Genomic DNA, 27,672 nt, shown 5'->3' with positions numbered 1-27,672 from the left:
CGACAGCGACGCAATCCATGTTGTCATTATGTTAAATCCCAAATATACAATAGTAGCCTAAGCATGTGAAAATAAAGTGCCCCGTTGTATTACAAATTGCAGATGTTTGAAATAATAATGAGCTATAAATTGTTTGACTGCCAAACATCCGATTTTACTTCCAAACACTTAGGCCTACAAATAAATAATGTGTTTTGTCTTTTAATGATCATTCCAGGCTCAGTTTAATCATCAATAAAAATGTACAGATGTCTTAAATTCCTCCTACTTTCACAGAGAGAATATGAATGTTCATTCACGTATGCATCACAAGGGGGAACCAACGAGGTAGGTTGTATCCTGATCTAAGTTTAGGTTGTTTCAACCTAATAAATAGGACACTTCATTCTAGTCTAGAGTTGAAACATATGCTACCTGCGGTAAACTGATTCATAGGTTTCAGTGTGCAGTTTAAAAGTACATTCCAAAGTAGATCAACAGAAAGTAAATTTCAACCTGTGCCATACTACTCACATACCTAAAGAATACATAATCAAAATAATAATATTATAATAACAGGTTTTCATGCTATGTTGTTTTAACAGCAATGGCTGATGAGTGTGGGCCTGAGCGACGACGACAGTCTGTTCTCCTGCTCTTTGTGGAGGTAAACTGTAATCCCTGGTGTGAGGTCACACTGAACAATAGAAGTTAGACTGCAGAGATTTCCATGTACACTGAATGAGTTATTCATTCAACTTTCGCTTGGTGGTCATTCACCTGAGATATCTCAGGTAAATCAGTTCCAGTTTTTCATCTTGGCTTTGCCTAGTGAATAACTAATAGCAGAGTCAACAATCTTGCTTTATCTTGGCCAGGTCGCAGCTGTAAATGAGAACTTGTTCTCACCTGGCCTACCTGGTTAAATAAAGGTGAAATAAAAAAATTGAATAAAAACGTCAGTAGTGATTTAATCCCTATCTTCATTTTTGTTGATTTCTCTCTTCCTCTTTGTTGATAGACCCCAAGGGAAGTCCTACCTGTTTTTCACACAGTTCAAGGCTGAGCTGAAAGGAGCCAAGATTGAGTATGCCAGTGCATATGTAAGTATCCACCATATACAGATGCGTCATGTAATTTGCTCTCCTATCGGCATTTCTACATAATAATGCATTGGAGCACAGTCTTTGCTAACATGTTTTGTGGTGTAAAGTAGATAAGGTATATGTCCAATGTCAGCATATTGTCGCAGCAGCATTGACCCGTCCGCTGGTCTCCTGGTTCAAGTGCGCTTCTGTCTGTCTCAGTGATAAATAGGTAGAACTGCATATCCCCATGGAAACATGTCTTCTACATTGACTGTATGTACCTACCTACACATTTTTAGACTTCGGTCTGTTTTTATCCTGATTTACTGGCAAGCTACAGTTGAAGACGGAAGTTTACATACACTTAGGTTGGAGTCATTAAAACCCGTTTTCAACCACTCCACAAATTTCTTGTTAACAAACTATAGTTTTGGCAAGTCGGTTAGGACATCTACTTTGTGCATGACACAAGTTATTTTTCCAACAATTGTTTACAGACAGATTATTTCACTTATAATTCACTGTATCACAATTCCAGTGGGTCAGAAGTTTACATACACTAAGTTGACTGTGCCTTTAAACAGCTTGGAAAATTCCAGAAAATTATGTCATGGCTTTAGAAGCTTCTGATAGGCTAATTGACATAATTTGAGTCAATTGGAGGTGTACCTGTGGATGTATTTCAAGGCCTACCTTCAAACTCAGTGCCTCTTTGCTTGACATCATGGGAAAATCAAAAGAAATCAGCCAAGACTTCAGAAAAAAATTTGTAGACCTTCACAAGTCTGGTTCATCCTTGGGAGCAATTTCCAAACGCCTGAAGGTACCACGTTCATCTGTACAAACAATAGTACGCAAGTATAAACACCATGGGACCATGCAGCCGTCATACGGCTTGGGAAGGAGACGCGTTCTATCTCCTAACCTTCCCTGTAGCTCAGTTGGTAGAGCATGGTGTTTGCAACACCAGGGTTGTGGGTTCGATTCCCACGGGGGGCCAGCACAGAAAAAAAAAAAAAAAAAAAAATATGTATGAAATGTATGCATTCACTACTGTAAGTCGCTCTGGATAAGAGCGTCTGCTAAATGACTAAAATGTAATGTAAAATGTAACGTACTTTGGTGCAAAAAGTGCAAATCAATCCCAGAACAACAGGAAAGGACCTTGTGAAGATGCTGGAGGAAACGGGTACAAAAGTATCTATATCCACAGTAAAATGAGTCCTATATCAACTCAGCAAGGAAGAAGCCACTGCTCCAAAACTGCTATAAAAAAGCCAGACTACGGTTTGCAACTGCACATGGGACAAAGATTGTACTTTTTGGAGAAATGTCCTCTGGTCTGATGAAACAAAAATAGAACTGTTTGGCCATAATGACCATCGTTATGTTTGGAGGAAAAAGGGGGAGGCTTCCAAGCCGAAGAACCCCATCCCAACCGTGAAGCACGGGGATGGCAGCATCATGTTGTGGGGGTGTTTTGCTGCACTTCACAAAATAGATGACATCATAAGGAAAGAAAATTATGTGGCTATAATGAAGCAACATTTCAAGACATCAGTCAGGAAGTTAAAGCTTGGTCGCAAATGGGTCTTCCAAACGAACAATGACCCCAAGCATACTTCCAAAGTTGTGGCAAAATGGCTTAAGGACAACAAAGTCAAGGTATTGGAGTGGCCATCACAAAGCCCTGACCTCAATCCCATAAAAAATTTGTTGGCAGAACTGAAAAAGTGTGTGCGAGCGAGGAGGCCTACAAACCTGACTCAGTTACACCAGCTCTGTCAGGAGGAATGGGCCAAAATTCCTCCAACTTATTGTGGGAAGCTTGTGGAAGGCTACCTGAAATGTTTGACCCAAGTTAAACAATTTAAAGTCAATGCTACCAAATACTAATTGAGTGTATGTAAACCTCTGACCCACTGGGAATGTGATGAAAGAAATAAAAGCTGAAATAAATAATTACCTGACCTAAAGACAGGGAATTTTTACTAGGATTAAATGTTAGGAATTGTGAAAAACTGAGTTTAAATGTATTTGGCTAAGGTGTATGTAAACTTCCGACTTCAACTGTAAATCAAAGCTAATATAGGGCTTTATATGGGTAGAGATTATAAAATAGATTGTCATGGCAACACACAGTATCAGTCAAAAGTTTGGACGCAGCTACTCATTCAAAGGTTTTTCTTTATTTTAACTATTTTCTACATTGTAAAATAATAGTGAAGATATTACTATGAAGTAACACATATGGAATCATGTAGAAAGAAAAATAATCAGAATATATTTTATATTCTTTTAAGCAGCTACCCCTTTCCTTATGGCATGAACAGCTCAAATAAGCAAAGAGAAACGACAGTCCATCATTACTTTAAGACATCAAAGTAGCCACCCTTTGCCTTGATGACAGCTTTGCACACTCTTGGCATTCTGTCAACCAGCTTCACCTGGAATGCTTTTCCAATTGTCTTGAAGGAGTTCCCACATAGGCTGAGCACTTGTTGGCTGCTTTTCCTTCACTGTGCGGTCCAACTCATCCCGAACCATCTCAATTGGGTTGAGGTTGGGTAATTGTGGAGGCCAGGTCATCTGATGCAGCACTCCATCACTCTCCTTCTTGTTCAAATAGCCCTTACATAGCCTGGAGGTGTGTTGGGTCATTGTCCTGTTTAAAAACAAATGATAGTCCCACTAAGCGCAAACCAGATGGGATGGCGTATCGCTGCAGAATGCTGTGGTAGCCATGCTGGTTAAGTGTGCCTTGAATTCTAAATAAATCACAGACAGTGTCACCAGCAAAGCACCCCCACACCATCAGACTTCCTCCTCCATGCTTCACGGTGAGAACCACACATGCAGTGATCATCCGTTCACCTACTTTGCGTCTCACAAAGACACGGCGGTTGGAACCAAAAATCTCAAATTTGGACTCATCAGACCAAAAGAGATATTTCCACCATTCTAATGTCCATTGCTCATGTTTCTTGGCCCAAGCAAGTCTTCTTCTTATTGGTGTCCTTTAGTAGTGTTTTCTTTGCAGCAATTCTACCATGAAGGCCTGATTCACGCAGTCTCCTCTGAATAGTTGATGTAGAGATGTTTCTGTTACTTTAACTCTGAAGCATTTATTTGGGCTGCAATTTCTGAGGCTGGTAACTCTGATGAACTTATCCTCTGCAGCAGAGGTAACCCTGGGTCTTACTTTCCTGTGGCGGTCCTCATGAGAGCCAGTTTCATTATAGTGCTTAATGGTTTTTGCGACTGCATTTGAAGAAACTTTCAAAGTTCTTTAAATTTTCCGAATTGACTGACCTTAATGTCTTAAAGTAATGATGGACTGTCGTTTCTCTTTTCTTATTTGAGCTGTTCTTGCCATAATATGGACTTGGTCTTTTACTAAATAGGGCTATCTTCTGTATACCACCCCTACCTTGTCACAACACAACTATTTAGCTCAGACGCAGTAAGAAGGAAAGAAATTCCACAAATGAACTTAACAAGGCACACGTGTTAATTGAAATGCATTCCAGGTGACTACCTCATGAAGCTGGTTGAGAGAATGCCAAGAGTGTGCAAAAGCTGTCAAGGCAAAGGGTGGCTACTTTGAAGAATCTCAAATATAAAATATATTTTTATTTGTTTTAACACTTTTTTGGTTACTACATGATTCCATATGTGTTATTTCATAGTTTTGATGTCTTCACTATTATTCTACTATTCTACAATGTAGAAAATAGTAAAAAATAAAGAAAAACCCTTGAATGAGTAGGTGTGTCCAAACTTTTGACTGGTACTGTAGGTATTTGAGAGAACATTATATTGCAGTCAGAGAGTACATTGTTACCATGTTGCATTCAGATCTAACCATGTATTCTTCTCCCAAGTGAATGCTGCTGTGTTCAGAGTACAAACAACTCTCAGACTAGTGTCACATCACATGTAAGTTGCACACAGAGTTCTAAGGCAGTGGTTCCTAAACCGGTCTGTGCTGTGTCCGTCCCACCATACGTTTTTTTATATCTCCCTCTGATCTACTATGTAAACTAGACTGATGTTTGTAGTCATGACGCAGTTTATTGCCACATCTTCACACAAACCAATGGCAACCCACCAGTGTTTACCCAAACACCATACAGGGAAACACTGTTCTGAGGAGTCTGTCAGGCGAGGAGGCTTTGTACATCGCCGCACATACACTGCTCTCCCACAGGCCTCTTCTTGACCATCCTCCCTCGCAAGGACAAAGCCTCAGACAGACGCTGTCGTCAGAACAGAACCGTTCAACCTCTCCTCCTGACGGCACGGTCTCCTGTGAAAAGACAGAGAAAAAACAACACTCACTAAACATTGGGATAAAAATAACCAGCACTCCTGAGAAGCAGAGCATCTCCTCGACCTTGTCACTCCACTGTAACTCTCCTTGCCTCTGTCGTGATGAGTTTCTCTCTTTTCCATTCACACTTTCATCCCCTTGTTTGTTATCCTTTTCTCATCAATCCCCTGCTCCCATCTCTCCCTGTCATCGTCTCCACAGTCCCAGACTGCGACGGGAGGACAGAGGGATGTGACTTTGAAGGAAGATGAATTCACTGTGGGGGATTCTACGGGTGAGATGACTAGTCTGCTTACTGCTGAGCTACTGCATTCCCGTATGTCTGTCACAACAGATCAATACTTTTCTTGTTTTTTACCTATTTGTCTGGAATTAAGCATTTGCGACAAAAGTAGATAGAATTGATGATGAATCTATACTTTGGCACAATGTCAGCAACAGCAATCTGAACATTATAACAACCTACTACCACTGGCTTAGCATATACCTCCGCGGGGGGTGGGGCCATGGGTAATAATATGAATATGAACACGTTATAAGCCATGGCCAAAAATATAGAATTACAGGAAATTTGCTATAAAACTGCAAACATTTCAGGGGGGCCCTGCTAAATTGTGGTATGCCACTGTCTACTACTGAATGTTGTTGAATGTTGTACTTGTGTTATGATATTGTAGTAACTTGTTTCCTCTCCCATCACCTTTCCAGTGACCCACAAAGATGGGAAGTTTCGCGCTGAGCTCTCCAAACTGACTATTATTGGCCGGACACGACGCAATGAGCTTTGATTGGCTGGAAATCCCAATGACTGTTGTAATATCATCAAATGGTGACATCCAGGCGTGCTCTCAAGGCAGGCCATTGTGCTCTAATGTCGACAACAGTGGCAATTGAAAGACGATATTCAAGCACGAAGGACGATACAGTAATGAGTGACAGCTTTAGACCTTGGTGGTCTACAACTATGCTGTTGAATAAATCTATTGTTTGTTATTTTGAGGATTATGGCTTTACATGGAAAATTCATTATGTTCCATACTGTATGAGAATGCATCTTGGGATGTCTGATCTTAACGGGTGTAGAGAGATAGGTTCAGAGGATTTATCGGTCTTATGCTAAGCCAGGGAAATGTGAGTAATCTTTTGTCTTCATCGTGCGCACGTTAACAGATATATATTTTTCCAATCTGCTTCTTCTCTAAGCAAGTGAATGGTTAGTACAGACACTGTAGAGCATGGAGCCCCAGTTTCTCTGTTCTTTTGATCTAGATAGAGCACCTGATTCAACCAACCAATCATCATTCAATGCAGTTGATTTAGTTTTTCTCCCTCCTCTCTCACTCCTACCAACAGTCTTAATGAAGCTAGGTGGAGCTTTAGAACAGATGCTTATTTGGCCCACCAGGATTAGAGACATATTGCCTTGATGTAGAGGATAGTTAGCTTGCCAGCACATACCAGGTTCATCCCTGTCTGTCTAGAGGAGGCCCTCACTCATCGTTGATAGTGGAGTCCCTTGGCTCCCAGAAGGAAATACCACCGGGCACTTATTTTTTTATATTTTATTTTCTACTATTTGGCTTTCTAAATCACAATGTGCAACTGATGCTCCAATAAAAGTAATGTTGTCTGGGAATGTGAAATGTGTGTTCTCATGTTTTGACACAGCTAATTGATCAGAATATCCTTGCTAATATTTCACACTGCTGTCCATGCTCAGGTTTGATGGTTTTCAGCTTGGATTACTTTCAGAGTTCTGTGTGCTGATCTCATGCTCTTGTTTTATATTATTAAGGCACACATTTTCAGTTCAGCAGATTCCATAGCCATGAGTTACATTATTACGTTCCATATGAAAATGTAGCTATTACACAAAGACGAAATTCAATGTGCATAATGTTTTTGGACAGTTTGCAAACAATGTAAAAATGTTTTATAAAATCGTTGAGTTAATAAAGCCGAATAATACAAACATGGTCTCTTTTTTGCTTTCTTGATTAAGGCAGCTCCAAAATGCAGGTGCTTCAGCCTAGTTCAGTACTTTCTGTGGTGGTGGGGCAGCCAGCGGAAAATAAACTCCCTTTTTCAGGACCCTGTCTTTCAAAGATAATTCGTAAAAATCCAAATAACTTCACAGATCTTCATTGTAAAGGGTTTAAACACTGTTTCCCATGCTTGTTCAATGAACCATAAGCAATTAATGAACATGCACCTATGGAACGGTCATTAAGACACTAACAGCTTATAGACGGTAGGCAATTGAGGTCACAGTTATGAAAACTTAGGACACTAAAGAGGTCTTTCTACTGACTGAAAAACACCAAAGAAAGATGCCCAGGGTCCCTGCTCATCTGCGTGAACCTGCCTTAGGCATGCTGCAAGGAGGCATGACCAGGGCAATAAATTACAATGTCCGTACTGTGAGACACCTAAGACAGCGCTACAGGGAGACAGGACGGACAGCTGATCATCCTCGCAGTGGCAGACCACGTGTAACAACACCTGCACAGGGTCGGTACATCCGAACATCCCACCGGGACAGGTCCAGGATGGCAATAACAACTGCCCGAGTTAAACCAGGAAGGCACAATCCCTCCATCAGTGCTGACTGTCCGCAATGGGCTGAGAGAGGTTGGACTGAGGGCTTGTAGGCCTGTTGTAAGGCAGGTCCTCACCAGACATTACTGGAAACAACGTCGCCTATGGGCACAAACCCACCGTCGCTGGACCAGACAGCACTGGCAAAAAGTGCTCTTCACTGACGAGTCGCAGTTTTGTCTCACCAGGGGTGATGGTCGGATTCACGTTTATCGTCGAAGGAATGAGCGTTACACCGAGGCCTGTACTCTGGAGCGGGATCGATTTGGAGGTGGAGGGTCCGTCATGGTCTGGGGCGGTGTGTCACAGCATCATCGGACTGAGCTTGTTGTCATTGCAGGCAATCTCAACACTGTGCGTTACAGGCAAGACATCCTCCTCCCTCATGTGGTACCCTTCCTGCAGGCTCATCCTGACATGACCCTCCAGCATGACAATGCCACCAGCCATACTGCTCGTTCTGTGCGTGATTTCCTGAAAGAAAGGAATGTCAGTGTTCTGCCATGGCCAGCGAAGAGCCCGGATCTCAATCCCATTGAGCACGTCTGGGACTTGTTGGGTCAGAGGGTGAGGGCTAGGGCCATTCCCCCCAGAACTTGCAAGTGCCTTGGTGGAAGAGTGGGGTAACATCTCACAGCAAGAACTGGAAAATCTGGTGCAGTCCATGAGGAGGAGATGCACTGCAGTACTTAATGCAGCTCGTGGCCACACCAGATACTGACTGTTACTTTTGATTTTGACCCCCCCCCCTTTGTTCAGGGACACATTATTCCATTTCTGTTAGTCACATGTCTGTGGAACTTGTTCAGTTTATGCCTCAGTTGTTGAATCTTGTTATGTTCATACAAATATTTACACATGTTAATTTTGCTGAAAATAAATGCAGTTGACAGTGAGAGGATGTTTCTTTTTTTGCTGAGTTTACGTAGCGTAGGGGTTGGTAATGTTCTCTAGTTGCGCCGTGATTGGCTCATTGTTCTGTCACTCATGGGGACACTACGTCACCACCAAGTCTAAGGGTAGAGCTCGAAAATTCAAGCCCCTTGTGTGCTGCCATAGAGTTACATTAGAAGTGCCCATCCAAGAAGGCTCAAGGTCATTGGCTACAGATAAAATTACGTCAAATCATGTTATATCTACAGTACCTTGATTGGACTGATCATGTCAACATCATACTTTCAAAATCTTAGCTCGCAGTCATCATCATGAATCAAGTCGACAATCTACTGGCAAATCTTTTTTAATCCTTGTCATATGAACGGAAATTATGAAGAGAATTTATAGATAAAACGTATCGGTGCTCATCGACCATTGGACATCAACATATCACAACAATTCGGAAGTTGCAAATTCAACAATGAGTGGTTTGGAAGGAATCAGTGGCTAACTGCAAGCATTGCAAAGCAATCGCTAGCCTGCTATTCAGTGGAGTGACTGTGGTCCCAAGTCTGGGTTTCAGGGTCCCTTTTACAAGCTTAAAATTATAAACATTCAACATTGGCCATGCTGTCAATGAAGCATGATTTGTGCCGCGCCCAAAACAACTGTTAACTCGGACTGGGAAGTCTGACTTCAGTGAGTTCAAGACAAATGGGAACACAGGAAAAAATTTGCTCCGACTGGGAAAATATACTGCTCAAAAAAATAAAGGGAATACTTAAAAAACACATCCTAGATCTGAATGAAAGAAATAATCTTATTAAATACTTTTTTCTTTACATAGTTGAATGTGCTGACAACAAAACCACACAAAAATAATCAATGGAAATTCAATTTATCAACCCATGGAGGTCTGGATTTGGAGTCACACTCAAAATTAAAGTGGAAAACCACACTACAGGCTGATCCAACTTTGATGTAATGTCCTTAAAACAAGTCAAAATGAGGCTCAGTAGTGTGTGTGGCCTCCACGTGCCTGTATGACCTCCCTACAACGCCTGGGCATGCTCCTGATGAGGTGGCGGATGGTCTCCTGAGGGATCTCCTCCCAGACCTGGACTAAAGCATCCGCCAACTCCTGGACAGTCTGTGGTGCAATGTGGCGTTGGTGGATGGAGCGAGACATGATGTCCCAGATGTGCTCAATTGGATTCAGGTCTGGGGAACGGGCGGGCCAGTCCGTAGCATCAATGCCTTCCTCTTGCAGGAACTGCTGACACACTCCAGCCACATGAGGTCTAGCATTGTCTTGCATTAGGAGGAACCCAGGGCCAACTGCACCAGCATATGGTCTCACAAGGGGTCTGAGGATCTCATCTCGATACCTAATGGCAGTCAGGCTACCTCTGGCGAGTACATGTAGGGCTGTGCGGCCCCCCAAAGAAATGCCACCCCACACCATGACTGACCCACCGCCAAACCAGTCATGCTGGAGGATGTTGCAGGCAGCAGAACATTCTCCACGGCATCTCCAGACTCTGTCACGTCTGTCACGTGCTCAGTGTGAACCTGCTTTCATCTGTGAAGAGCACAGAGCGCCAGTGGCGAATTTGCCAATCTTGGTGTTCTCTGGCAAATGCCAAACGTCCTGCACGGTGTTGGGCTGTAAGCACAACCCCCACCTGTGGACGTCGGGCCCTCATACCACCCTCATGGAGTCTGTTTCTGACCGTTTGAGCAGACACATGCACATTTGTGGCCTGCTGGAGGTCATTTTGCAGGGCTCTGGCAGTGCTCCTCCTGCTCCTCCTTGCACAAAGGCGGAGGTAGCGGTCCTGCTGCTGCTGGGTTGTTGCCCTCCTACGGCCTCCTCCACATCTCCTGATGTACTGGCCTGTCTCCTGGTAGCGCCTCCATGCTCTGGACACTACGCTGACAGACACAGCAAACCTTCTTGCCACAGCTCGCATTGATGTGCCATCCTGGATGAGCTGCACTACCTGAGCCACTTGTGTGGGTTGTAGACTCCGTCTCATGCTACCACTAGAGTGAAAGCACCGCCAGCATTCAAAAGTGACCAAAACATCAGCCAGGAAGCATAGGAACTGAGAAGTGGTCTGTGGTTCCCACCTGCAGAACCACTCCTTTATTGGGGGTGTCTTGCTAATTGCCTATAATTTCCACCTGTTGTCTATTCCATTTGCACAACAGCATGTGGAATTTATTGTCAATCAGTGTTGCTTCCTAAGTGGACAGTTTGATTTCACAGAAGTGTGATTGACTTGGAGTTACATTGTGTTGTTTAAGTGTTCCCTTTATTTTTTTGAGCAGTGTACATTTTGAACGGTCATCCATCTCGGAATTATAAGTCAGGAATTCAGGCCTCTTTCTAGAGCTACGACCTGAAGATCACTGATATCATCATGATTCAACCTTGTTTTTTTACCGAGTTTCCAGTTATCTTGAAAGCACCATAAATCCAGAGAATACCAGATTTTGATGACAAAGTTTGATGCAAAAATTTGCCCACGAAGGACCGCCGCGCCACCTTCCTGTTCAAAAATGTATTGTATGCTGCTGCATAAATTATGTAATATGCCAGGGAGATATGTATACTGTAGCTTAGAATGTAATATTAAGTGTATGTTGTGTAGTGAGCTGTTAGTAGCCTATGTGCATCACCCTAATAATTTGGTCTATTTTTCCCTCCTAATTTTGCCTACTGTTTTGACTGGGTGGTGCACATGTAGCCTATAACCTATTTTAGAGAAATGTAATCATCGAATATTGTAAGAGCTTCCATTGTCTGCTTATATGCCCCCTTTATTTATCCTACGGTTCTGACTTTGTGTACAGGGAGAACACTGTAAGAACAGCCCAAGTTCTGAATTCTGTCACTGTACATTTCAAATGTGCTGAACAAATAGTTATATTGACTACGTCCATCATAGCTCTCTTATTAATGTCTTAATCAAAATGATGGATTGCCTCTTAGCCGCTTGTCGTCCCCTTATGCGATAGTTTGTACATCTCAATTGTCAATAGAAACCACATTTGTTTCAGAAAGTCAGCCATATCAGCTATGTTTTTTAAACGCATTAAATGAGGCTGAATGAACTGTTCCGCTGCCAGACAAGGCTCCGCTGATAGCCAGGTGTAGCAGTGGTAAGGTTTTGGGACTGCTTCTGGGACTCTGCTGTTGGGACAGCTTTATGTAGGCCCTAACAGTTTGTGGGCACCGTTATAGTGCAATTAATGTATTGTTTAGTGTTGAGTTGTGTTGTGTTGTGACATGGCTTTGCTGGCATGCGTCCTAATTTTTGTTTTGTTTTTGTTTTCCCAACCAAGATGTACATGCTGAAATCGCCACTGCTTAAGTGTATTTAAAATCAAATACTTTTAGACTTTTACTCAAGTAGAATTTTACTAGGTGACTTTCATTTTTACTTGAGTAATTTTTTATTAAGGTATCTTTACTTTTGCTCAAGTATGACATTTTGGTATTTTTTTCCACAACTGGCTGAAATAAAAGATCCCAGAAATGTTCCATATGCACAAAAAGCTTATTTCTCTCATATTTTGTGCACAAATGTGTTTACATCCCTGTTAGTGAGCATGTATACTTTGCCAATATAATCCATCCACCTGACAGTTGTGGCATATCAAGAAGCTGATTAAACAGCATGATCATTACACAGGTGCACTTTGTGCTGGGTACAGTTAAAGACCACTCTAAAATGTGCAGTTTTGTCACAATGCCACAGATGTTTCAAGTTTTGAGGAAGCGCGCACTTGGCCAGCTGAATCTAGGAATGGCCACCAGAGCTGTTGCCAGAGAATTGAATGTTAATTTCTCTACCATAAGCTGCCTCCAACATCGTTTTAGAGAATTTGGCAGTATGTCCAACATTTAACCACGTCATTGGCAGTAGAATGGCAGTAGAGCACAGTGACTTTGAACGTGGAACCGTCATAGGATGCCACCTTTCCAACAAGTCAGTTTGTCAGATTTCTACCCTGCTAGAGCTGCCCCGGTCAACTGTAAGTGCTGTTATTGTGAAGTGTAAACATCTAGGAGCAACAAAGTCTCAGCCGCGAAGTAGTAGACCACATAAGCTCACAGAACGGCAACCAAGTGCTAAAGCGCATAGCACATTCAAATTGTCTGTCTTTGGTTGCAACACTCACTACAGAGTTCCAAACTGCCTCTGGAAGCAACATCAGCACAATAACTGTTTGTCGGGAGCTTCATGAAATGGGTTTCCATGGCCGAGCAGCCGCACGCAAGCCTAAGATCACCATACGCAATGCCAAGTATCAGCTGGAGTGGTGTAAAGCTCGCCGCCATTGGACTATGGAGCAGTGGAAACGCGTTCTCCGGAGTGATGAATACCGCTTTACAATCTGGCAGTCCGACGGACGAATCTGGGTTTGGCGGATGCCAGGAGAACACTACCTGCCCCAATGCATAGTGCCAACTGTAAAGTTTGGTGGATGAGGAATAATGGTCTGGGCTGTTTTTCATAGTTTTGGCTTGGCCCCTTAGTTCCAGTGAAGGGAAATCTTAACGCTACAGCATACAATGACATTCTAGATGATTCTGTGCTTCCAACTTTGTGGCAACAATTTGGGAAAGGACCTTTCCTGTTTCAGCATGACAATGCCCCCGTGCACAAAGCGAGGTCAATACAGAAATGGTTTGTTGAGATAGGTGTGGAAGAACTTGACTGGCCTGCACAGAGCCCTGACCACAACCCCATCGAACACCTTTGGGATGAATTGGAACACCGACTGCGAGCCAGGCCTAATCGCCCAACATTAGTGCCCGACCTCACTAATGCTCTTGTGGCTGAATGGAAGCAAGCCCCATCAGCAATGTTCCAACATCTAGTGGAAAGCCTTCCCAGAAGAGTGGAGGCTGTTGTAGCAGCAAAGGGGGGGACCAACTTCATATTAATGCCCATGATTTTGGAATGACACGTTCGACGAACAGGTGTCCACATACTTTTGTTCATGTTGTGTATCTGTGACCAACAGATGCATATCTGTATTCCCAGTAATGTGAAATCCATAGATGAGAGCCTAATGAATTCATTTCAATCGACTGAATTCCTTATGTGAACTGTAACTCTGTAAAATCTTTGAAATTGTTGCATGTTGCATTTATATTTTTGTTCAGTTTATAAACAGGTCGTTACTATTGGCCATCTGTTACTACTATAACTGTTGACTTTTAACTTCCCATCAGAAAACATGGCCAACATTGTCTAAAAATTGCATTTTAAGGTATTCCTAAGATCCCTGATTAGAACAATGTTTCCAGTCCAAATGTATCTGCTGAAGTACATGTCAAGTCCACAAGATGGCATCAAATTAACTACAAATACAAATGATCTACAACATGCAATGGCACGTTACAACCACTGTGATACAGGTAGATTGATTCTGAACTACGGGCACCATGATTCGACCCGATGAGTGCGTCATCATTTCTCTCTTGTAAATGCTCTCGGCCAGTTTGGATTGTGTTCCCCCATCTCTCTCTCTCTCTATTTCCTGATTGACATTTACAGGGAACAGATGGAGCTTGTGGATGAGGAGGGTTAGGTTAGGCATCACCACCAAGGGCCCTTTGAAGGTTAGGACTAATGGCCAGCTGCCCCGCTCTCTGTCCCCCTCTCCCCCATCTCCGCCAGACACACTTCCAAGCACTGGGGGACCAAGTCAGCCAAGAGACATTGTACGCCAAAGAGATGCTCTCACTTCCTATTTGGTCGTGTCATCATTCTGCTAAGTGAGCATCTGCATCGGGCCCTAGACGTTACAAGTGCGGCCGAGCCAGGTGTTGCTGTCTCTTATCCTGTCTCTTGTCCTTGGTCAGAGCCAAGCCATAAAGGTGGACAGGGTGTCAGCACAAATGCAGCAGAACTCTGCTGACATATACCTACCCCGAGACACCTCTCATCACCTTGGAAACGTGGACTCTGCTCAAGTTGGTGAGCCTTAAATCACCCTCTGCTCCCTCAGCTCTGTGGCAGTTGCTCCATTGATCCAAAACACCTCCCTCTCACACCGTGGTCGAGAGCAGTCTTCTCTTCACAGGATATGGGGGAGCCTTCCTGGGGTCCTTGCCTTTACTTGCCCCCCGATCAAAGTGCCCATCGTGCGGGTAAGGAGGCGGCTTGCGGCCCTTGGGCCCTGGAACTCTCCCTGGGCCGTGTGGGACCGTCTGGCCCTGGGTTAGCCCCAGTGATTTAGCAGATGTTGTCCTCACTCCCTCCACCATGGTCTGGGTCTTAAGGGCTCTGGGTGGGCTGACAGGGAGAGGTGACCTCATGGGTGGCCCTGTTTGGGTTTCTAAGGTGACAGAAGGACTGAGAGCAGAGGGGTGAGGAGGGGGACTTATTTCATGGGGGGAAAGTCCAAGGATGTGAAAGAGAGCAGAGTTAGAGGCAGGGTTGAGGGGGTAATGTAAACTCTTGCTCTTGACTGAGGGATCATGAGTGTTGGGGTGAGGTGGGTTGGTACTGATGGGGGACAGACCAGGGGTGGGAGGGCGAACAGGGCTACTCCTGTGAGGCCTGGGAGCAAGTTGGTGGAGGAGGCGGACCGGGCTGGAGGCAGGGTTGTGACGCTGGGGTGAGTTAGTCCTAATGACGGAGGACAGAGCTGCGTCCCCCTGCCTGGCCTCCTCACTCCCTGGGCCCCTGGGCCTCTGATGGCTACTGCCCATCACGACTCCACTGGAGGTGGAGCTACTGTCGCTGGGCAGGCTGGGGCTGGCTTCCCCTTCACTCAGGTCAATGGATGAGGTCAGCAGCTCAATCTGCTGCACCACCTGTGAAAGAGATTAAGATACACGTCAGAGATGGGGCTGGAGAGATGCGAGAAAATTAGATGGAGAAAATGTTTGATCTGCCTCAACCTTTGCTGTGTGTGGTCGTGCTGTTGCTAGGCAAATTGTTTTTCTCACTTAACTACTCAAGTTCTCTGGTGTCTTCCTTCAGGTCCCTGACCACCTGCTCCAGTAAGAGATGTTCCTTGCACCACACTATAAGAGCAGCATCGCTGGATGTTACTCCATACATTTATTTAACATTCTACTATCCTTTTAAATACCCACGTGGAATACCCTTGCTCTCGAACTGCTCTTATGCGGAACTTTCCACCTGGCACGGCAGCAGTGCCATATACAGTACAGTAATGCAGCAAGATAACGTGAGAGGGGCCGATTTACATGTCACTTTTATGGGATGAGAATATGAGCCAGGGCTCAGGCGTTTCCATAAAAGGATTAAAAGCATGGTTCCAGCTGCTCCCCTGTCAGCATCTGGTGGTGGAAGGACTGGAGAGGAGTGGGTACCGCTGCTGAGCATCACTTTAAAACATTGCATACATTAGGTAAATGGAGCATAGCAGGGTCGTTCCACGAAAAGAGCGCCTTTTGCGTCCCTTTGATATTTCAAGCAGAAATTGTGCACCAATAGATATTGTGCCCTTTAATATAGACCACATGGTCATTTTAATACATCAGATTTTTTTTTTAAATTAATAAAGACTTGCTAAAGTGCCCAAATTCAGTATTTTAACATGTCCCTCTGTTCATCCCTTCTAAGAAGATTTTAACCCACTTAACCCTAAAAACTTTTCACCATCATTGTAAAGCCCTAGTTATTTTGTTGATTTGACGAAGTAATTTCTGAAGATTATTATTTATTTCATGTGATTAGTGATTAATAAAATAAAATACAAAAAACACCCTGTTACGTGAACTGAACTTTTGCTTTAATATTTATTTCAAAATAAAAATTTTACATTTAATAGTCAAATCATAGTGTAAAAGCAGTGAGCTGGTTCTACTCTTTTTGGCCATTTTTTGGTGTTTTGATAATGGGAAACTGAGTGGGTCAAGCATAACACATTAACCTTGTTACCAATAGATAGACAGGCTAGAAATGTTTCAACAATTTCATTTTGTAAAGTTTGCATTCAATTACCCCTCCCTGTTGCACACAGCAAGCTTCCATTCCCCCTGGGGGATTTATGGCTGATTTAAGAGGAAATCGTCAACCCTGTAACTTTATTTGGAACTTACTGTAGTCATTTTTGTATTTAATTAACTTCTTGAGATGGGATACTTGTTTTTCATTAAGTTTTACATGTGCTCTTTATAACTGAATGTTAAAATGAAATCGGGGAAAAAATGGACGAAGTTACACTACCCAGAAGTTTTTCTCATTTGATGGAAACATAGAGAATGATAGAGGCCTCTACTAGCCAAAAGCCTGTATTAGCATGGGCAGCACGATTGAGGACTTTCACCATTTTGAAGTAGTCAAGTGGGTGGGACTTTCAATGGGTTAAGGAAGGATCATATGATTCCATCCGGGTCATCAGGAGGGATCAGCCAATGAATATACTCGTGAGAAAAAATTCCATAACTGCAGGTGGCAGTAAATCGCCAATCTTGGCTTTATACCTGTTCAAACAACACACTACGGGTGGCAGAATGTATTCCTTTCAGTTTGTTTGCCAACAAAAGAGAATGGTGTTGGAATGTATGAAGGCTGTTTTACGGGCCCCTGACCAACTCTGCTATTTTGTATGTTTTTTTGCGCTGATCGTAACTTTTTTATACATTATGTTCCCGCCATCATTTCCTAAGACCGAAAATAACTTCTGTAGATCAGAACAGCCATCACTAACCTCGATTTGGATGAAGATTTCTACTTCAATGAGTTGGCGGCAGAGGGCATACTGCTCACCCCGGACCAGGCCGTAATCCCGACACTCGGAAGAGAAAGAGACGACAATATAGAGGCTGATTTGCGGGGAACCTTGATGGCCGCCTCTACCCTCTGTTCTATTGGCGAATGTATAATCACTGGAGAAGATACTGGACAAGCTCCATTCGAGACTATCCTATCAACGGAACCTGAAGAACTGTAATATCCTATCTTTCTTGGAAACTTGGCTGAACAAGGACAATATTCTCTGGTTTTCTATGTATCGACAGGACAGAACGGTAGTGTAAAGTAAGCTCAAGGGGGGTGGTGCGTCTCTTTGCTAATTAGTAGTTGGTGCTCAATCTCTAATATTAGGTTTCAAGGTTCTGATTGCCTGAGTTAGAACACCTCATGATAAACTGTATACCATACTATTTAACAAATATTTACCATATTTCTCGTAGCTGTTTATTTACCACCACAAACTGAGGCTGGCACCAAGACCGCACTCAACGAGCTGCAGGGGGCCATAAGCAAACAACAATTTGTAAGTCGCTCTGGATAAGAGCGTCTGCTAAATGACTTAAATGTAAATGTAAATAAAATGTTCATCCAGAGGCAGCGCTCCTGGTGGTCGGTGATTTTAATGCAGGAAAACTGAAATCCGTCTTACCTCATTTCTACTAACATGTCACCTGTGCAACTAGACAAAATAACTCTAGATCACCTTTACTGCACACTCTGACGCTCGTTGGATGTGGCAGCGTTGCAAACTATCATGGATTACAAAGGGAAACTCCGCTGCGAGCTGCCCAGTGACGCGAGCCTACCAGACAAGTTAAATGCTTTCTATGCTTGCTTCGACGTACGCAACACTGAACCATGCATAAGAGCACAAGCTGTTCCCGGATGACTGTGTGATCACGCTCACCATAGCCGATGTAAGAACTTTAAGCAGGTTACATTCACAAGGCCGCAGGGCAAACGGATTACCAGGACGCATACTCAGATCATGCACCGACCAGCTGGCAAGTGTCTTCACTTATATTTTCAGCATCTCACTAACCCAGTCTGTAATACATACATGTTTCAAGCAGACCACCATAGTCCCTGTGCTCAAGAACGCCAAGGTAACCTGTCTAAATGACTATCACCCCTTAGCACTCACATCTGTAATCATGAAATGCTTTGAAAGGCTGGTCAAGGCTCACATCAACACAGTCATCCCAGACACCCTGGACCCACTCCAATTTGCATACCACCCCAACAGATCCACAGATTATGCAATCTGTATGGCACTCCACACTGCCGTTTCCCACTTGAACAAAAGGAAGACCTCCCAAGCTAAAAGACTGCTAAATAGTTAGTCCGGGTAGCTATTTGGTTAACTATTTAACTATCTGCATTGACCCTTTTTGCACTAACTTTTTTGACTCATCACATCCGTGCTCCTACCGTTTACTATCTAGCACTTTATTCCTAGTTATACAGTGGGTATAAAAAGTTACCACCCCCTTTCAAAATGTTCACCTTTTGTTGCCTTACAGCCTGAAATGAAAACACATAAAATTATACTTTTCCAGCTATATTTACACACAGTAACCCACAATATCAATTTAAAAAATAATCCCCAAAACAGTAAAATGCCCTATTAGTATAAGTGAACCCCCCCCTTAGAATTGAAATTGCAAACTTGCTGAGGTATAACCAACCACAAATCAAGCTAATTGGCTTCCATCTGTGATCAGTTGTAGTGACTTTGATTAGTTCAGAATAAAAGCAGTTCATAGAGGACTCCACTGCTTAGTAGTGCAATTCAAAGCAAATAATCCATTATGGGCGGCACTTTCGAAAGATCTATGAGATAAAGTTGTGGAAAGCACAAGTCAGGGGATGGATATGAAAAGATTTCAAATGCTTTGTCTATCCCTCGGAGCACAGTTAAGACCATTATTACGAAGTGGAAGGCGTATGGCACCACCCAGACCCTGCATAGATCAGGCCGTCCCTCCAAACTGGATGACCTGGCAAGGAGGAGACTGATCAGAGGGGCTACCAAGAGGCCAATGGTGACTTTGAAGGAGCTTCAGGCCTTTATGGCAAAGATTGGTCAATGTGTGCATGTGACCACAATACCACAAGCACTCCACAAATCTGGCCTCTATGGGAGGGTGGCAAGAGAAAAACACTCCTCAAAAAAAGCCACATCAAGTCTGGTTTGAGCTTTGCCAAAATACACATTGTAGATTCCGAGGCCAAGTGGCAACAGGTGCTGTGGTCAGATGAGACCAAAATTGAACTTTTTGGCCTGTATGCAAAACAATATATCTGGCGAAAACCCAATGCATCTTTCCACCCAAGGAACACCAAGTCTGTAGTAAAGCACGGTGGTGGCAGTTGTAACGATGTGCGCTGAGAGTCGGGAAGCAAGTTCAGGGAGTATGCGTTTTAATAAATAAACACAACATAATACCAAATATGAAACATGGGCAACGCAGACATTTTTTTTTGGGGGGGGGGGCACCGCACAGACATGACACAGAAACATTGGCGCCTGGGGAAGGAACCAAAGGAGTGACATATAAAGGGCAGGTAATCAAGGAGGTGATGGAGTCCAGGTTAGTGTCATAATGCGCGTAATGATGATGACAGGTGTGCGCCATAACGAGCAGCCTGGTGACCTAGAGGCCGGAGAGGGAGCACACGTGACAGCAGCATCCTGTTGAGGGGGTGTTTCTCTTCAGCAGGGAGCACTTGTTGGGATAAAAGGGAAAATGGACAGTGCAAAATACCGACAGATTTATGAGAACCTGCAGCCCTCTATCCAGGAAGTTGAAAATGGGAAGATGGTTCACGTTTCAACATGACAATGACCCAAAGCACACCGCCAAAGTAATCGTACAGTGGCTGAAGGACAAGAAGGTGAATGTCCTTGAGTGGCCTAGTCAGAGCCCCGACCTAAATCCCATCGACAATCTGTGGAATGACTTAAAGAGTGCGGTCCATGAGCGCTCACTATGCAATTTGACTGAGCTTGAACAATTCTGCAAGGAAGAATGGGCAAATATTGCACAGTCTAGGTGTGCAAAGTTAGTAGAGAAGTATTCAAAAAGACTCATGGCTGTAATTCAAGCAAAAGGTGGTTCCACCAAGTATTAACTCAGGGGGGTGTTCACTTATCCAAATATGGTATTTTACTGTTTTACTTGTGGGTTAATTTTTCTCACTTGGATACTGTGGGTTACTGTGTGTAAATAAAAAGTCTGATTGTATGTGTTTTCATTTCAGGCTGTAAGGCAACAAAAGGTGAACATAGAATTATCTCGTACACCTGCATATCGACTTGGTACTGATGCTCCTTGTATATAGCCAAGTTATCGTTACTCTTTCTGTATCTATTTCTACTTTTATTATTACATGTTTTACTTTTCTATTATTTCTCTATTTTCTTTCTCTCTGCATTGTTGGGAAAGGCCCGTAAGCATTTCACTGTTAGTCCACACCTGTTGTTTCGAAGCAAGTGACAAATAGCATTTGTCCAGCTGTGCCCTGGACACCATATGCGAACTGACTGCCCCCCATCTAACTTCAGAGCTCGTGCTGTTAGGTGACCTAAACTGGGACATGCTTAACACCCTGGCCATCCTACAATCTAAGCTGGATGCTCAAATCTCACACAAATTATCAATGAACCTACCAGGTACAACGCCAAATCTGTAAACACTGGCACCCTCATAGATATCATCCTAACCAACTTGCCCTCCAAATACACCTCTGCTGTCTTCAACCAGGATCTCAGCGATCACTGCCTCATTGCCTGCGTCCGTAATGGGTCCGCGGTCAAACGACCACCCCTCATCATTGTCAAACGCTCCCTAAAACACTTCAGTGAGCAGGCCTTTCTAATCGACCTGGACCGGGTATCCTGGAAGGATATTGACCTCATTCCGTCAGTAGAGGATGCCTGGTTATTCTTTAAAAGTGCTTTCCTCACCATCTTAAATAAGAATGTAGAACCAGGAACAGATATAGCCCTTGGTTCACTCCAGACCTGACTTCCCTCGACCAGCACAAAAACATCCTGTGGCGTACTGCATTAGCATCGAATAGCCCCCGCGACATGCAACTTTTCAGGGAAGTTAGGAACCAATATACACAGGCAGTTAGGAAAGCAAAGGCTTGCTTTTTCAAACAGAAATTTGCATCCTGTAGCACTAACTCCAAGAAGTTCTGGGACACTGTAAAGTCCATGGAGAACAAGAGCACCACCTCCCAGCTGCCCACTGCACTGAGGCTTGGAAACACTGTCATCGCCGATAAATCAATAAGCATTTTTCTACGGCTGGCCATGCTTTCCACCTGGCTACCCCTACCCCGGTCAACAGCCCTGCACCCCTCACTGCAACTTGCCCAAGCCTCCCCATTTCTCCTTCACCCAAATCCAGATAGCTGATGTTCTGAAAAACCTACAAATCAGCAGGGCTAGACAATCTGGACCCTCTCTTCCTAAAACTATCCGCTGAAATTGTTGCAACCCCTATTACTAGCTTGTTCAACCTCTCTTTCGTATCTTCTGAGATCCCCATAGATTGGAAAGCTGCCGCGGTCCTCCCCCTCTTTAAAGGGGGAGACACTCTAGACCCAAATTGCTACAGACCTATATCTATCCTACACTGCTTTTCTAAGGTCTTCGAAAACCAAGTTAACAAACAGATCACCGACCATTTTGAATCCCACCGTACCTTCTCTGCTATGCAATCTGGTTTCAGAGCTGGTCATGGGTGCACCTCAACCATGCTCAAGGTCCTAAACAATATCATAACTGCCATCGATAAGAGACATTACTGTGCAGCCGTATTCATCGACCTGGCCAAGGCTTTCGACTCTGTCAAATCACCACATTCTTATTGGCAGACTCAACAGCCTTGGTTTCTCAAATGATTGCCTCACGTGGTTCACCAACTACTTCTCTGATAGAGTTCAGTGTGTCAAATCGGAGGGCCTGTTGTCCGGACCTCTGGCAGTCTCTATGGGGGCACCACAGGGTTCAATTCTCGGGCCGACTCTCTTCTCTGTATATATCAATGATGTCGCTCTTGCTGCTGGTGATTCTCTGATCCACCTCTACGCAGACGACACCATTCTGTATACTTCTGGCCCTTCTTTGGACACTGTGTTAACAAACCTCCAGACGATCTTCAATGCCATACAACACTCCTTCTGTGGCCTCCAACTGCTCTTAAATGCATGTAAAACTAAATGCATGCTCTTCAACCGATCACTGCCCGCACCTGCCCGTCCGTCCAGCATCACTACTCTGGACGGTTCTGACTTAGAATATGTAGACAACTACAAATACCTAGTCGTCTAGTTAGACTGTAAACTCTCCTTCCAGACTCACATTAAGCATCTCCAATCCAAAATTAAATCTAGAATCGGCTTCCTATTTCGCAAAACAAAGCATCCTTCACTCATGCTGCCAAACATACCCTCGTAAAACTGACCATCCTACCGATCCTTGACTTCGGCGATGTCATTTATAAAATAGCCTCCAACACCCTACTCAACAAATTGGATGCCATCTATCACAGTTTTTCACCAAAGCCCCATATACTACTGTCATGACGTTGGCCTGTGGGTAAGGTTTATGACCCCCCCCATAAATACCTTTCTCCCTTCCCCTCTCTGACCCTACTGAAGGACTTGAATAGCCTGTGTTAAATATAGAGAGTCTGGGAACATCAAACAAATGGGGAAAGGAACCATATTTTGGTAATAAAACCAGTTGGAAATATGCTTGATAACGTAATGAGTATGGATGTCAGTTCCGTTGTCATCTGAGACATTATGATTGATGACAGGACGACATAAACTGTACCTGAGAAAGTATACACCCTCTAGTTATCAGAGTAACATGGAATTGTTATGCAATTGAAATGTTTGATATTGAAATTGTTTGTTAGGAGATGAAATGTAATTTTAGCTTCCAAATGAGAGATTTGGGTTTTCATAACGAAAGTGCCCTGCTTGATCAGTGGCCCACCCCTGTGAAGAGGAGGGGTTATAAACGATGAAACATCCTTCCCCCCATATAAGCCTTTGACGAAAAGATAACCAGGTAGTTCCAGTACGGGAGGTCTGCAGCCTCTATGTTAGAAGGACACACATGTCAAGGACAGAACTAAGCCAACCTCGGCGTGAGCTATGGTATGAACTGGTATGAACTTTGAGCTTATTCACTACAGAAGTGCTACTTCCTAGCCGTTGAGTTAGCAGCGGCCACTGTAGACGTGGGCTAGGAAAGGACGGACGACGGATCCAGTCTAACAGACGGACGAAGATACCACCCCGTATCTAATTTACCACCAGAGACATTCTTCCGAGTACGTACAGGAAGATCTGTTGGCCAACCCGGCCAGCATCTATGACCAATCTACCGAAGCGCAGCTCAGAGTAAATATTTATTGCATTTTCCTTTTCCAAATGGGCGGTAATTTAGAATGCATAAGATAATGTATTTACGATAGCATAGCTGCTGTTTCTTCGTTCCTAAATCTTCCCGCTCTTTCATTCAAGCCCAACCCCCTTTCCTTTGTGTAACCAGCTTTCATACAGGTTCCGTCCACCAGGACGTTTTCTGTATGACATCATTTGTATTCTGTGTATATGTAATTCTGTGTGATTAGTTTAGGTATTTAGTAAATAAATAATTAAACCCAATTTTGTATTGCTGATTCAACTTGTTAGCCAGGGTTCGTGAAGATAGCCAAGAATTTATAACTTTCATTATGAGACTGAAAATAAGATAAGGGTTAATATTGACTGCTATCGATGTAAAATATTACTAAGTATTTTAAGAGTTTATTCGGAAGATAACGGCTCTATAAACGTTCTTCCGTGGTGCCTCGACTTTCTAGTTAATTACATTTACATGATTAGCTTAATCAGGTAATATTAATTACAAAGAAATAATTTTATAAGTTAGCATGTCATATCACTTAATCCGGCATAGCCAAAGACACGACACTACCCACCACTGCGACCTGTACGCTCTCATTGACTGGCCCTCGCTTCATACTCGTCGCCAAACCCACTGGCTCCAGGTCATCTACAAGTCTCTGCTAGGTAAAGCCCTGCCTTATCTCAGCTCTCTGTTCACCATAGCAGCACCCACTTGTAGCACGCGCTCCAGCAGGTAAATTTCACTGGTCACCCCCAAAGCCAATTCCTCCTTTGGCCGCCTTTCCTTCCAGTTCTTTGCTGCCAATGACAGGAACAAACTGCAAAAATCACTGAAGCTGGAGACTCCTATCTCCCTCACTAGCTTTAAGCACCAGCTGTCAGAGCAGCTCACAGATCATTGCACCTGTACATAGCCCATCTATAAACAGCCCATCCAACTACCTCATCCACATAATGTATTTATTTATTTATTTATTTATCTTGCTCCTTTGCACCCCAGTATCTCTATTTGCACATTCATCTTCTGCACATCTACCATTCCAGTGTTCAATTGGTATATTGTAATTACTTCGCCACTGTGGCCTATTTATTGCCTTACCTCCCTTATATCACCTCATTTGCACACACTGTATATAGACTTTTTCTACTGTATTATTGACTGTATGTTTGTTTATCCATGTGTAACTCTGTGTTGTTTGTGTTACTGCTGTGCTTTATCTTGGCCAGGTTGCAGTTGTAAATGAGAACTAGCCTACCTGGTTAAATAAAGGTGAAATAAAATAAATAAACATTTTGATTTGAAGAAGAAAATGTACTAGTTTAAAATGGAGACTGCCTCAATAGCTCGGCCTGTGCGCTCACAGACGTCATAATGGAAATGATATAGGGATACTTTCTCTATCATCATCTATGGGTGGGATGACCCAGCAAACACCACTTCCTCCCTTTAAAAATGCAGTGAAATCTTCACTTCTATGCTGTTTCATAGATAAGACTGTCACACTGTGGTGGAGAGACGCTTTTCAAGCAGTATAACAGTGTATATCAATTCAGACGCCTCTTTAATGCATGTTAAAGTATCAAACGTATGAACTGGTATTATGCTCTTTCTGGGAAGTGCAAAAGTAACACACTTTACAACTGCTCTTCACAGTCCCTTCAGGACGTTGAAATAGCGTGATATGTATATACAAATATCAAAGGAACATCAAAGAAAGCAGCTGAAATATTTTGAAGCCTATATGACAATACCAGGATATCGCTCACTATCCCCTCCCAAAACAACTTTTTTTTTCAATATTTGACACTTATTGAGACAGTTTGGAAATCAGAACAGTGGGATGCGGGGATTGAACCGCAGTCGCCGTTGTACATGTGACTTGTGCCGGGGAGTGTTACCACTACACCACAGCTCTGCACGAGAAACAGCTTTAAGTCTTCTCATCAAAGATAGACCCTATCTGTAACTTATAGGCAAACAGAAACGTCTTTACCTCCTTCATCTCCTGATGGATGTCCTTCAGGCCTCCTAGAACCTCCTCCAGGTTCTCCACCACTCTCCGGATCTGATCCCGGACCACCTTCCGGTGGCTCCTCTTCGACCCAGTCAGCCCTGGCCCTCTCCTGGAGCCATGGTGGCCACTGGCGGGCCTGGTCTGGACATCCTCTGGGGTGGGACAGGGCTTACTGGGACCCTGCTGGGGTCGGAGAGTGGGACCTCCCATATTTCTCTGAGGAACCTCTGTAGAGAATATGACCTCATGCAGAGAGCTGGGTCCATTGTAACCCTCCACAGGTTTAGTCAAGTATTTCTGTTCTCTTCTGGTCTCTGGTCCACCTACTGGTCTAGTCAAGTCTCTCTGGATGTTTCTGACTTTTTTGGGGGTGGATCTCAAGGTAGAACCGAAACTCTGGTGTCTGGGTAAGCCCTGTGTGGCTGTGGCTGAATCCACCCAGCTGGATTTATGAAGGTTCCTCTGACAGGTCTGTCTGGGGTAACCCCAAAGCTGTTCCTCCAAACAAACAGGCACTTTACAGCCGTCTTGACCTTTGAACTGTGTTGGTGGAGCGGGGGCAGTCACGTAGTTCCTGACTGAGGGGTGTGGTAACGTCTGGTGGTGGTTCCAAACAAAGGAGCGTTCTGTGTAGTGGTCCCTGACAGATGCGCTGTGTCTCAGGCCTGGCTCTGGAGACAGGACCTGGCTCCACCTGGAAGGACTGCCCTCTTGGCTTCTTAAATCTAGCTCTTCCAGTCCCAGTCCATTCAAATGGGGACCCATCCTTTCCTTCCCATGTATATTGTTGATTACCTCTTGTGATTTAAAGCCTACCTCTTTGGCTCTGTTGGGATAGGTAAGGTTGGTATCAGTCCGCCTGCGCTGCCCATTGAGTCCCATGTCACTGTGATGGGCCCTGAATCTATTGTGGAGCCAGAGGTTGAGATGAGGGTTGCTGTGCTGAAAGCCTCTGTGCTCCGCAGGCGCTCTGGTGTCTGAGAACATGATGGAAGCAGTCCAGCAGCCACAGAGGAAGACTCCTTAAAGAATTTGCTTTTTTCCCCCTCCAGCTTCCCGCCCTTGACATTCACATGGAATGTTTTTCTCATTGACTTCTCCCTCTCCCGCTCTTTTCCTCTCTCTCGAAAACTTTCTTCCGCTTATTTCTCCTCAGACCCCCACCCACTCGCTCCCCTTTCCTGTCCAAGCCTGTTTCTGATTGTATCCCTTTGTTTTTTCTCTCTTTCTCTTCCCGGTCCTCCCCCCTCACTCTCCGTCTTAGCGTGCTGTGATCCTTACTGCTTCCCCCTGTTGCCCTCTCTGCTGCTCATGGCCTCTCTGTCTTCCTCTCCCTGCGTCTCTGGCTCAGTGGCTGTGGCGCGCTTCCTGTCTCCCCCCCTCTCTCTCTCTCACACTCATTCCCCCTGCCGCCCAGCACTGAGCTGTCTCCCTTTCTCGCTCTTTATTCCTCCCACTCCTTCTCACTGCTGTACCTCCCTCTGTAACGCTCTCCCTCTTCCCCTCTCTCTCTCTCTGTATGTCTGTCTCTCTCTCTCCCATTTAACCCGCTTGTAGAGTGAGACTAGTGGAACTTCAATCAAGATTCCTGT

General features: G+C 44.0%; 2 protein-coding genes across 2 annotated transcripts in view; one reads left to right on the top strand and one right to left on the bottom strand.

The window, feature by feature from the left end:
* The window catches only part of LOC115151733 (myeloid-derived growth factor), a 7,976-nt gene extending 604 nt beyond the window's left edge, over positions 1 to 7,372 (top strand). The window contains exons 2-6 of the mRNA XM_029695914.1: positions 277 to 327; positions 585 to 646; positions 1,001 to 1,082; positions 5,602 to 5,674; positions 6,109 to 7,372. Of these exons, the coding sequence (XP_029551774.1) occupies positions 277 to 327; positions 585 to 646; positions 1,001 to 1,082; positions 5,602 to 5,674; positions 6,109 to 6,188 (348 nt within the window). The 3' untranslated portion in view covers positions 6,189 to 7,372. The remainder of the gene's footprint in view (positions 1 to 276; positions 328 to 584; positions 647 to 1,000; positions 1,083 to 5,601; positions 5,675 to 6,108) is intronic.
* On the bottom strand, positions 5,077 to 27,672 carry LOC115151732 (uncharacterized). Its single transcript, XM_029695913.1, has 3 exons — positions 26,060 to 27,672; positions 14,826 to 15,715; positions 5,077 to 5,376 (listed from the first exon to the last, which is right to left on the bottom strand). Exons 1-2 carry the CDS (start codon positions 27,065 to 27,067, stop codon positions 14,945 to 14,947), a joined length of 1,779 nt encoding a protein of 592 aa, XP_029551773.1. The 5' UTR covers positions 27,068 to 27,672; the 3' UTR covers positions 5,077 to 5,376; positions 14,826 to 14,944.

Source organism: Salmo trutta, chromosome 17 (assembly GCF_901001165.1).
Source record: "Salmo trutta chromosome 17, fSalTru1.1, whole genome shotgun sequence".
In the NCBI taxonomy this organism is placed as follows: Eukaryota; Metazoa; Chordata; class Actinopteri; order Salmoniformes; family Salmonidae; genus Salmo; species Salmo trutta.
Note: the sequence above shows the minus strand (reverse complement) of the source record. Positions and strands in the feature narration are given on the sequence as shown.